A 12,500-nucleotide genomic window follows, 5' to 3' on the forward strand; every position below is an offset into this window, starting at 1 on the left:
GAGCGAGAGAGAGGGGGAGACAGAGAGAGAGAAAGAAGGAGAAAGAGAGAGAGAGAGAGAGAGAGAGAGAGAGAGAGAGAGAGAGAGAGAGAGAGAGAGAGAAAGAGAGAGAGAAAGAAAGACAAAAAGAAAGAAGGAGAGAGAGAGAGAGAGAGAGAGAGAGAGAGAGAGAGAGAGAGAGAGAGAGAGAGAGAGAGAGAGAGAGAGAGAGAGAGAGAGAGAGATGTCTGCAGCATTACAGGCAGACAGACATCAAAGCCTTCCGGTCCTCCACTGAATGTCCGTGTTTACCCCGTCTGGGGATCAGGCTGTTCACTACCTGCCTGAGTAGAAAACAGCTCAGCCTTCTGGCCCTTCGCCAGGACCCCAAACCAAAACAATAACCCACCAGCAGCATGTGGGCAGACATCTGTACTCACTCGCTCTTAGGTCTCAGAGCAGAGCTATCTATTACAGAACAAGACGTCAGTGAATCAGGGAGAGAATGAGAGGAAGACAGGAGTTGGAGAGAGATAGAGAGAATGGACGAGACTAAAACAGAGAGAGATCACCTAAAGAGTATGTGGAAGAGACAGGAGTCTGAGAGAGCAGTCTCTTGCACTTAACAGGGCATCCCTCTCTCTCTCTGTCTATCTCTCTCTCGCTGTCCCTCCCGCTCCTCTCGCTCAGCCCCAGTGCAACCTGATCTGTGTAGCTGTAGCTAATGGGAAGGCTAACAGATCACCACATAAGGCGGTATGGTGTGTGTGTGTGTGTGTGTGTGTGTGTGTGTGTGTGTGTGTGTGTGTGTGTGTGTGTGTGTGTGTGTGTGTGTGTGTGTGTGTGTGTGTGTGTGTGTGTGTGTGTGTGTGTGTGTGTGTGTGTGTGTGTGTGTGTGTGTGTGTGTGTGTGTGTCTGGTTGTCTGGTTGTTCACCCACAGAGGTAGGCCTTGAGAACAGACAGCAATATCATGACCTCTGAGAGGGAGAAGAGCCTTTAACGGTGGGTCTTTTGTAATGTGGAGATGGGTGATTGTGGAAGCAGCTGTGGACTATCAGGGAGAAATGATTGAAATGCAGAGATATGTTAAAGACACGGAATGGAGACAGAGATGAGAAAGAGGGAGGGGAGATGGAGACGAGATATGTTAAAGACACGGAATGGAGACAGAGATGAGGAGGAAGGGAGATGGAGACGAGATATGTTAAAGACACGGAATGGAGACAGAGATGAGAGGGAAGGAGATGGAGACAGAGATATGTTAAAGACACGGAATGGAGACAGAGATGAGGAGGGAAGGGAGATGGAGACGAGATATGTTAAAGACACGGAATGGAGACAGAGATGAGAAAGAGGGAGGGGAGATGGAGACGAGATATGTTAAAGACACGGAATGGAGACAGACACGGAATGGAGACAGAGATGAGAAAGAGGGAGGGGAGATGGAGACGAGATATGTTAAAGACACGGAATGGAGACAGAGATGAGGAGGGAAGGGAGATGGAGACGAGATATGTTAAAGACACGGAATGGAGACAGAGATGAGAAAGAGGGAGGGGAGATGGAGACGAGATATGTTAAAGACACGGAATGGAGACAGAGATGAGAAAGAGGGAGGGGAGATGGAGACAGATATGTTAAAGACACGGAATGGAGACAGAGATGAGGAGGGAAGGGAGATGGAGACGAGATATGTTAAAGACACGGAATGGAGACAGAGATGAGAAAGAGGGAGGGAGATGGAGACGAGATATGTTAAAGACACGGAATGGAGACAGAGATGAGAAAGAGGGAGGGAGATGGAGACGAGATATGTTAAAGACACGGAATGGAGACAGAGATGAGGAGGGAAGGGAGATGGAGACGAGATATGTTAAAGACACGGAATGGAGACAGAGATGAGAAAGAGGGAGGGGAGATGGAGACGAGATATGTTAAAGACACGGAATGGAGACAGAGATGAGGAGGGAAGGGAGATGGAGACGAGATATGTTAAAGACACGGAATGGAGACAGAGATGAGAAAGAGGGAGGGAGGGAGATGGAGAATGGAGACAGAGATATGTATAAAGACACGGAATGGAGACAGAGATGAGGAGGGAAGGAGGGAGAAGGGAGATGGAGACGAGATATGTTAAAGACACGGAATGGAGACAGAGATGAGGAGGGAAGGGAGATGGAGACGAGATATGTTAAAGACACGGAATGGAGACAGAGATGAGGAGGGAAGGGAGATGGAGACGAGATATGTTAAAGACACGGAATGGAGACAGAGATGAGGAGGGAAGGGAGATGGAGACGAGATATGTTAAAGACACGGAATGGAGACAGAGATGAGGAGGGAGGGAGATGGAGACGAGATATGTTAAAGACACGGAATGGAGACAGAGATGAGGAGGGAAGGGAGATGGAGACGAGATATGTTAAAGACACGGAATGGAGACAGAGATGAGGAGGGAAGGGAGATGGAGACGAGATATGTTAAAGACACGGAATGGAGACAGAGATGAGGAGGGAAGGGAGATGGAGACGAGATATGTTAAAGACACGGAATGGAGACAGAGATGAGAAAGAGGGAGGGGAGATGGAGACGAGATATGTTAAAGACACGGAATGGAGACAGAGATGAGGAGGGAGGGGAGATGGAGACGAGATATGTTAAAGACACGGAATGGAGACAGAGATGAGGAGGGAAGGGACTAGATGGAGAATGGAGACGAGATATGTTAAAGACACGGAATGGAGACAGAGATGAGAAAGAGGGAGGGGAGATGGAGACGAGATATGTTAAAGACACGGAATGGAGACAGAGATGAGGAGGGAAGGGAGATGGAGACGAGATATGTTAAAGACACGGAATGGAGACAGAGATGAGGAGGGAGGGGAGATGGAGACGAGATATGTTAAAGACACGGAATGGAGACAGAGATGAGGAGGGAAGGGAGATGGAGACGAGATATGTTAAAGACACGGAATGGAGACAGAGATGAGGAGGGAGGGGAGATGGAGACGAGATATGTTAAAGACACGGAATGGAGACAGAGATGAGGAGGGAAGGGAGATGGAGACGAGATATGTTAAAGACACGGAATGGAGACAGAGATGAGAAAGAGGGAGGGGAGATGGAGACGAGATATGTTAAAGACACGGAATGGAGACAGAGATGAGAAAGAGGGAGGGGAGATGGAGACGAGATATGTTAAAGACACGGAATGGAGACAGAGATGAGGAGGGAAGGGAGATGGAGACGAGATATGTTAAAGACACGGAATGGAGACAGAGATGAGGAGGGAAGGGAGATGGAGAGATGGAGAGGGAGGTAGGGGATAGGGCTAGATTAGTGGGATAATGACATTATTGCTGGTTGATGTGAGTCAAAGAGCCTACATCTCCAGTGTGAGAGGGATCATACTGTATTAGAGAAGTCTGTCTGTGTTGTTTTGGGATGTAAAAGGAGAGCAGGAGGGAGAGAGAGAGAGAGAGAGAGAGAGAGAGAGAGAGAGAGAGAGAGAGAGAGAGAGAGAGAGAGAGAGAGATGTCTGCAGAATTACAGGCAGACAGACATCAAAGCCTTCCGGTCCTCCACTGAATGTCCGTGTTTACCCCGTCTGGGGATCAGGCTGTTCACTACCTGCCTGAGTAGAAAACAGCTCAGCCTTCTGGCCCTTCGCCAGGACCCCAAACCAAAACAATAACCCACCAGCAGCATGTGGGCAGACATCTGTACTCACTCGCTCTTAGGTCTCAGAGCAGAGCTATCTATTACAGAACAAGACGTCAGTGAATCAGGGAGAGAATGAGAGGAAGACAGGAGTTGGAGAGAGATAGAGAGAATGGACGAGACTAAAACAGAGAGAGATCACCTAAAGAGTATGTGAAAGAGACAGGAGTTTGAGAGAGCAGTCTCTTGCACTTAACAGGGCATCCCTCTCTCTCTCTCTCTCTCTCTCTCTTTCTCTCTTGTCTTCTGCTCTCCTCTCGCTCAGCCCCAGTGCAACCTGATCTGTGTAACTGTAGCTAATGGGAAGGCTAACAGATGGCCATATAAGGCGGTATGGTGTGTGTGTGGAGAGAGCAGCTGTAGACTGGAGGAGTCTCTCCTTGTCGCATTGGAAAGGATTGACAAGAGCAAGGGGCAGTACAGACATCAGGGATCTACTGTACTTTAAAAATACCCTTTGATCCAAGCAATCCTTCTTTTTGAAATATCTGCCAATGCCACTTAGCATGCAGACAACTTAGAGATGATACACACCGTGAGGGAATTTGACCCCTCCATGTTTTGAACCCACAACCTTGGTGTCAGTTGCTTATGTCTCACCTGTTTGATACACAGCAGCCTGTCGTTGGTCTGCTGGATGTGCCGGTCCATCGACGGCAACGCGTTCATCTTGATGACTGCTTCCTGCTTCCTCTAGCCTAACGTGACGCCATCAACACTCTGGAAGACAAGGAGTTTGATTTGGTTAGGGACTGAGAGATATACAGCTTGTTTAGGGACTGAGAGATATACAGCTTGGTTAGGGACTGAGAGATATACAGCTTGGTTAGGGACTGAGAGATATACAGCTTGGTTAGGGACTGAGAGATATACAGCTTGGTTAGGGACTGAGAGATATACAGCTTGGTTAGGGACTGAGAGATATACAGCTTGGTTAGGGACTGAGAGATATACAGCTTGGTTAGGGACTGAGAGATATACAGCCTGGTTAGGGACTGAGAGATATACAGCTTGGTTAGGGACTGAGAGATATACAGCCTGGTTAGGGACTGAGAGATATACAGCTTGGTTAGGGACTGAGAGATATACAGCTTGGTTAGGGACTGAGAGATATACAGCTTGGTTAGGGACTGAGAGATATACAGCTTGGTTAGGGACTGAGAGATATACAGCTTGGTTAGGGACTGAGAGATATGCAGCTTGGTTAGGGACTGAGAGATATGCAGCTTGGTTAGGGACTGAGAGATATGCAGCTTGGTTAGGGACTGAGAGATATGCAGCTTGGTTAGGGACTGAGAGATATGCAGCTTGGTTAGGGACTGAGAGATATGCAGCTTGGTTAGGGACTGAGAGATATGCAGCTTGGTTAGGGACTGAGAGATATGCAGCTTGGTTAGGGACTGAGAGATATGCAGCTTGGTTAGGGACTGAGAGATATGCAGCTTGGTTAGGGACTGAGAGATATGCAGCTTGGTTAGGGACTGAGAGATATGCAGCTTGGTTAGGGACTGAGAGATATGCAGCTTGGTTAGGGACTGAGAGATATGCAGCTTGGTTAGGGACTGAGAGATATGCAGCTTGGTTAGTGACTGAGAGATATGCAGCTTGGTTAGGGACTGAGAGATATACAGCTTGGTTAGGGACTGAGAGATATACAGCCTGGTTAGGGACTGAGAGATATACAGCTTGGTTAGGGACTGAGAGATATACAGCTTGGTTAGGGACTGAGAGATATACAGCCTGGTTAGGGACTGAGAGATATACAGCTTGGTTAGGGACTGAGAGATATACAGCTTGGTTAGGGACTGAGAGATATACAGCTTGGTTAGGGACTGAGAGATATACAGCTTGTTTAGGGACTGAGAGATATACAGCTTGGTTAGGGGACATGTTGTTTAGAGACAAGAGAGGCAGATATACAGCTTGTTTAGGGACTGAGAGATATAGAGCTTGGTTAGGGGACATGTTGTTTAGAGACAAGAGAGGCAGATATACAGCTTGTTTAGGGACTGAGAGATATACAGCTTGGTTAGGGGACATGTTGTTTAGAGACTGAGAGATATACAGCTTGGTTAGGGACTGAGAGATATACAGCTTGTTTAGGGACTGAGAGATATACAGCTTGGTTAGGGACTGAGAGATATACAGCTTGGTTAGGGGACAGGTTGTTTAGAGACAAGAGGCAGATATACAGCCTAGTTAGGGACTGAGAGATATATAGCTTGGTTAGGGACTGAGAGATATACAGCTTGGTTAGGGACTGAGAGATATACAGCTTGGTTAGGGACTGAGAGATATACAGCCTGGTTAGGGACTGAGAGATATACAGCTTGGTTAGGGACTGAGAGATATACAGCTTGGTTAGGGACTGAGAGATATACAGCTTGGTTAGGGACTGAGAGATATACAGCTTTTTTTAGGGACTGAGAGATATACAGCCTGGTTAGGGACTGAGAGATATACAGCTTGGTTAGGGACTGAGAGATATACAGCTTGGTTAGGGACTGAGAGATATACAGCTTGGTTAGGGACTGAGAGATATACAGCTTGGTTAGGGGACAGGTTGTTTAGAGACAAGAGAGGCAGATATACAGCCTGGTTAGGGACTGAGAGATATACAGCTTGGTTAGGGACTGAGAGATATACAGCTTGGTTAGGGACTGAGAGATATACAGCTTGGTTAGGGGACAGGTTGTTTAGAGACAAGAGAGGCAGATATACAGCCTGGTTAGGGACTGAGAGATATACAGCCTGGTTAGGGACTGAGAGATATACAGCTTGGTTAGGGACTGAGAGATATACAGCTTGGTTAGGGGACAGGTTGTTTAGAGACAAGAGAGGCAGATATACAGCCTGGTTAGGGACTGAGAGATATACAGCTTGGTTAGGGGACAGGTTGTTTAGAGACAAGAGAGGCAGATATACAGCTTGGTTAGGGGACAGGTTGTTTAGAGACAAGAGAGGCAGATATACAGCCTGGTTAGGGACTGAGAGATATACAGCTTGGTTAGGGACTGAGAGATATACAGCTTGGTTAGGGACTGAGAGATATACAGCTTGGTTAGGGGACAGGTTGTTTAGAGACAAGAGAGGCAGATATACAGCCTGGTTAGGGACTGAGAGATATACAGCTTGGTTAGGGACTGAGAGATATACAGCTTGGTTAGGGACTGAGAGATATACAGCTTGGTTAGGGACTGAGAGATATACAGCTTGGTTAGGGACTGAGAGATATACAGCTTGGTTAGGGACTGAGAGATATACAGCCTGCTTAGGGACTGAGAGATATACAGCTTGGTTAGGGACTGAGAGATATACAGCTTGGTTAGGGACTGAGAGATATACAGCTTGGTTAGGGACTGAGAGATATACAGCTTGGTTAGGGACTGAGAGATATACAGCTTGGTTAGGGACTGAGAGATATACAGCTTGGTTAGGGACTGAGAGATATACAGCTTGGTTAGGGGACAGGTTGTTTAGAGACAAGAGAGGCAGATATACAGCTTGGTTAGGGGACAGGTTGTTTAGAGACAAGAGAGGCAGATATACAGCCTGGTTAGGACATAACATTGTCAGGACAGGAGTAATCTCGGAATCCAGAACCAAATAAAAATGTTTTGCTAGTTAGCTACTTGATTACTCAATTTGATGTTACTCAGCAATCCAGTGATGTTGGAATATATCCCAGATCACACCATCAAAACAACCCGAGTGTAACCGAGCAAGAAAATAAAGAAGCCCATCGATGACAACCATCATCTACATGAACTACTTGTCCAACAAAACTCCAGGGCTCAATTACACATCACTCAGGGGGGAGAAGTCCCCCGCAAACCCCTGGGGGACATCACTGTAACCATTATCTCCCAGTAAAGAGACAGGCAGCAGCACACCTCCTGTTCAAGGTTATCAATCCTGTCTGCCCCTCTAGACTGATTTACTAGTACTGCTACTCCTCACAGCAGACAGCACAGCCTCTCTCTCTGTCTCGTTCACTCCTGCTGTCCCCTCCATCATATCCCACCTCTCTTTGTCTTGCTCTCTGTCCCTATCCCTCCCTCCCTCTCTCTATCGCCATCCCTCGCTCTACCTTTCTCCTCCTTATCTCTCTTTCCCTCTAACCCTCTCTTACTACCTTTCCCCGCTCCCTCCCTGTCTATCCCTCTCTCTGTAATTCACGAGGCCATGCGGCTCTAAGAGAGAGGAGAGGATAGATTAGTAGATGTATTGCCGGTAAGTCAGTCACTCCTCCATCCCCATCACTTCCTCCATAACGTTTATCTCCATCACGGCTACAAATTCCTCAATACAAAGAACATAGCGAAATAATCCCCCATGATGCACTGGGGGAGCCGGGGTTCTACAGCGTTGCACAGAGCTGATAAAGGCTTAATTTTAAGAGCCCATGCTGAGAAGGAGAGAGGCACAGGGGGGAGACAGAGTGGGAGAGGTGAGAAGGAGATGGGGGGGGGAAATGGAAGGGGAGGATCAGAAAGATGGACAGACTGAGATGGATGGGATGGAGGAAGAAAGGAAAAGGGTGGAAGAGAAGGTGAAGGTGGCAGGGGAGAGAAAGTGAGGGAGGAAATGAGGAAAAGAAGGGGGAGAAAGGGAGAAGAGAGGGAGAAGAGATGTTTCTCAGCACAGGAGCATTGGGGACTGAATCTTATTGCATTTAAGGCTCGGGAGGAGAAAACACTCACACACACACCTTTGAGCTTAACGTTCATTAAGCTCAACGTAAAACTTCAAAGGGACACCTATCGGGGGTAAAAGAGTGTATGTGTTTCTAAACCTAGGAGATTAGGGATTATAGGAGTAGAATTATCTGGAATATAGTCTACTATAAGCAGTATATAGCCCACTCAAATAAGTATATAGTCTACTAAAAGAAGAATATAGTCTACTAAAATAAGTATATAGTCTACTAAAAGAAGTATATAGTCTACTCAAAGAGGTATATAGTCTACTAAAAGAAGAATATAGTCTACTCAAATAAGTATATAGTCTACTAAAAGAAGAATATAGTCTACTCAAATAAGTATATAGTCTACTAAAAGAAGAATATAGTCTACTCAAATAAGTATATAGTCTACTAAAAGAAGAATATAGTCTACTCAAATAAGTATATAGTCTACTAAAAGAAGAATATAGTCTACTCAAATAAGTATATAGTCTACTCAAAGTATATAGCCCACTCAAAGAAGAATATAGTCTACTAAAATAAGTATATAGTCTACTAAAATAAGTATATAGTCTACTAAAATAAGTATATAGTCTACTCAAATAAGTATATAGTCTACTCAAAGTATATAGCCCACTCAAAGAAGAATATAGTCTACTAAAATAAGTATATAGTCTACTAAAAGAAGAATATAGTCTACTAAAAGAACTATATAGTCTACTAAAAGAAGAATATAGTCTACTAAAATAAGTATATAGTCTACTAAAAGAAGTATATAGTCTACTAAAAGAAGAATATAGTCTACTATAAGAAGTATATAGTCTACTAAAAGAAGAATATAGTCTACTCAAATAAGTATATAGTCTACTAAAAGAAGTATATAGTCTACTAAAAGAAGAATATAGTCTACTATAAGAAGTATATAGTCTACTAAAAGAAGAATATAGTCTATTCAAATAAGTATATAGTCTACTAAAAGAAGAATATAGTCTACTCAAATTATATAGTCTACTAAAAGAAGAATATAGTCTACTCAAATAAGTATATAGTCTACTAAAAGAAGAATATAGTCTACTCAAATAAGTATATAGTCTACTAAAAGAAGAATATAGTCTACTCAAATAAGTATATAGTCTACTAAAAGAAGAATATAGTCTACTCAAATAAGTATATAGTCTACTAAAAGAAGAATATAGTCTACTCAAATAAGTATATAGTCTACTCAAAGTATATAGCCCACTCAAAGAAGAATATAGTCTACTAAAATAAGTATATAGTCTACTAAAAGAAGTATATAGTCTACTAAAAGAAGAATATAGTCTACTCAAATAAGTATATAGTCTACTAAAAGAAGAATATAGTCTACTCAAATAAGTATATAGTCTACTAAAAGAAGAATATAGTCTACTCAAATAAGTATATAGTCTACTCAAAGTATATAGCCCACTCAAAGAAGAATATAGTCTACTAAAATAAGTATATAGTCTACTAAAAGAAGTATATAGTCTACTAAAATAAGTATATAGTCTACTCAAATAAGTATATAGTCTACTCAAAGTATATAGCCCACTCAAAGAAGAATATAGTCTACTAAAATAAGTATATAGTCTACTAAAAGAAGAATATAGTCTACTAAAAGAAGAATATAGTCTACTAAAAGAACTATATAGTCTACTAAAAGAAGAATATAGTCTACTAAAATAAGTATATAGTCTACTAAAAGAAGTATATAGTCTACTAAAAGAAGAATATAGTCTACTATAAGAAGTATATAGTCTACTAAAAGAAGAATATAGTCTACTCAAATAAGTATATAGTCTACTCAAAGTATATAGCCCACTCAAAGAAGTATATAGTCTACTAAAATAAGAATATAGTCTACTAAAAGAAGAATATAGTCTACTAAAATAAGTATATAGTCTACTACAAGAAGAATATAGTCTACTAAAATGATTGCATTCTCATTGAGAACTCACTTGCTTAGGACCTGGGAAACCGTTGGACAAAACACAGAAAACTACAGAGCCATGATCCATACCCAAAAAAACACGACATCATCTTCTGTAACAGTGACCTTGTCACGTAAAAGTGCAAAACATACATTGACATTGTTGTAATCACAATAATATTTTATCTAGTCTCATCAGCAAATCAGTGTATTCCATGATAGTGTCCGCAGTTACACGAAGTGACCAGGAGGTGTCTCCCCACTCTCTCCCACTGCAATCCTTCCCAGCCTTCTCACATAACATCACTCTGTCTGTAGCCTTTACAAGCGCTACAAATCCCCCCACCGCACCGCAGCCTCTCAGAGCCGCAGCCGCTTAGACCTGCAGCCAAACAGACCTGCAGATCTGGAGACCATTAGTAGGCCACACTCCAACCCTCCTCCCCCAATGCAGCCTACCAGACTTGAAAACAAGCAAACCTGCAGCCACTCAGAACTGCAGCAAGGCAGACCTGCAGTAGATCAGTGCACTACAAGCAGGGGCATACTGACTCCCCAGCCCTCTAACCGCTGCTCCACTGTCTGACCTTGTGGCTATTGATGAACTGTTTCCCCTTCCGACCCCATGCTTTAATGCTGTCCCTCACACCTCCATCACAAACCACAAAACCAGGGAGAAAGATAAGGATGGAGAAAAAGAGATGAAGAGAAATGGAGAGAGAAAGGAAGAGGGCTTCAGCCCCCCCCCCCCCCCCCAACCTCGCTTTCTCAATTTTCAACTCAGCCCCCCTCTCTCCACAACCTCTCTCTGCCTCTCTTTCTCTCCATCTCCCCCCCTGTAGGCGATGCCTTTGTTTGTGATCTCTATAGCAGGACCCTCCACGTCTGAGGGAAACCAAGCGAGGTGAAAACAAGGTTCTACATGGGAGGGAAGGATCTGGGAGGGGGCTGTTTCTCTGATGTAGGTAGGATGTGTTCATTCTGTCTGTCTGACACACCATCATTCTCTCTAACCCTCATCTCCTATCTTCTTCTCTCTTTTCCTCTCGCTCCTCTCCCTCCCCCCAGAAATATGTTGTGCTGTCACTGGACAGTTTATTAGGTACAACCATCTCGTACTGGGTCGGACCCCCCTTTGCATCCAGAACAGCCTGAGTTTTTCGGGGCATTCTACAAGGTCCACAGGGATGTTGATCCCTGCTGACCCGATGGCATCAAGCAGTTGCTGCAGATTGGACGGCGGTACATTGATGCTGTGAAACAACCGCCCGTTCCATCTCATCCCATAGATGCTCTATAGGGTTGAGGTCTGGGGACTGTGCAGGTACCTCCAAATAAACTGAACTCACTGTCATGGTCCAGGTGATGTTTGTCCACTCCTCAATTGTCCAGTGTTGGTTATCATGTGCCCACTGGAGCCTCTTCTTTTTGTTTTTAGCTGATAGGAGTGAAACTCATTGCGACTAAATCGTGGACAAGGATCAACCAGGTGTGTTCCAAATTTGTGTTAAGTGCCTTGATCAAAGGCTTAGACCTTGATCTTCACCTTGTCGGCTTGGGTATTTGAACCCAACGCTCTAACCATTAGGCTACCTAGCACCCGCTCCTCTTCCCTCCCAGACTAAGGACTGAAAGAACATGGGTTAAATAACTCAGCACAAACACAGCTAGCTACACTCCATGTCCTCACTATCAAAATAACACTGAGAAATAATGGTCCACCATCTGATTTTTTCAGGGTACATTGATTTAGTCCCAAAATGTGTTTCACACTGTGTGTGTCTGTTCACTGAGGAGCTGCCTCCTCAATAACCTCATCAGCTATGTCGAGTTCAACTTCGCAGGCTTACACAAACACACACACTTACCAACATGTTCACACACAATATGTTGTGCATATTACACGCCATGAAAGCAACAGGAAGCGGATGTGAATCATAATAACTTAACAAACCATAAAACCCCACCAATACTGTAGTGAAGCTACTAGAAACACACCCACACACACAAAGGTCCCCCCACCCACACACACCCCAAAACACAAAGACCCCCCACCCCACACACCCCAAAACACAAAGACCCCCCCACCCACACACACCCCAAAACACAAAGCCCCCTCACCCACACACACCCCAAAACACAAAGGCCCCCCACCCACACACCCCAAA

The 12,500-nt window shown here is 44.3% G+C and overlaps 1 protein-coding gene across 1 annotated transcript in view; it reads right to left on the minus strand.

Annotated features, from left to right (window-relative positions):
• The window catches only part of LOC124038337 (zinc finger MIZ domain-containing protein 1-like), a 236,863-nt gene that overhangs the window by 67,702 nt on the left and 156,661 nt on the right, over window positions 1-12,500 (minus strand). The window contains 1 exon segment of the mRNA XM_046354100.1: window positions 4,301-4,420. Within this exon segment, the coding sequence (XP_046210056.1) occupies window positions 4,301-4,369 (69 nt within the window). The 5' untranslated portion in view covers window positions 4,370-4,420.

The sequence above is a fragment of the Oncorhynchus gorbuscha genome, linkage group LG06, assembly GCF_021184085.1.
Source record: "Oncorhynchus gorbuscha isolate QuinsamMale2020 ecotype Even-year linkage group LG06, OgorEven_v1.0, whole genome shotgun sequence".
Classification (NCBI taxonomy): Eukaryota; Metazoa; Chordata; class Actinopteri; order Salmoniformes; family Salmonidae; genus Oncorhynchus; species Oncorhynchus gorbuscha.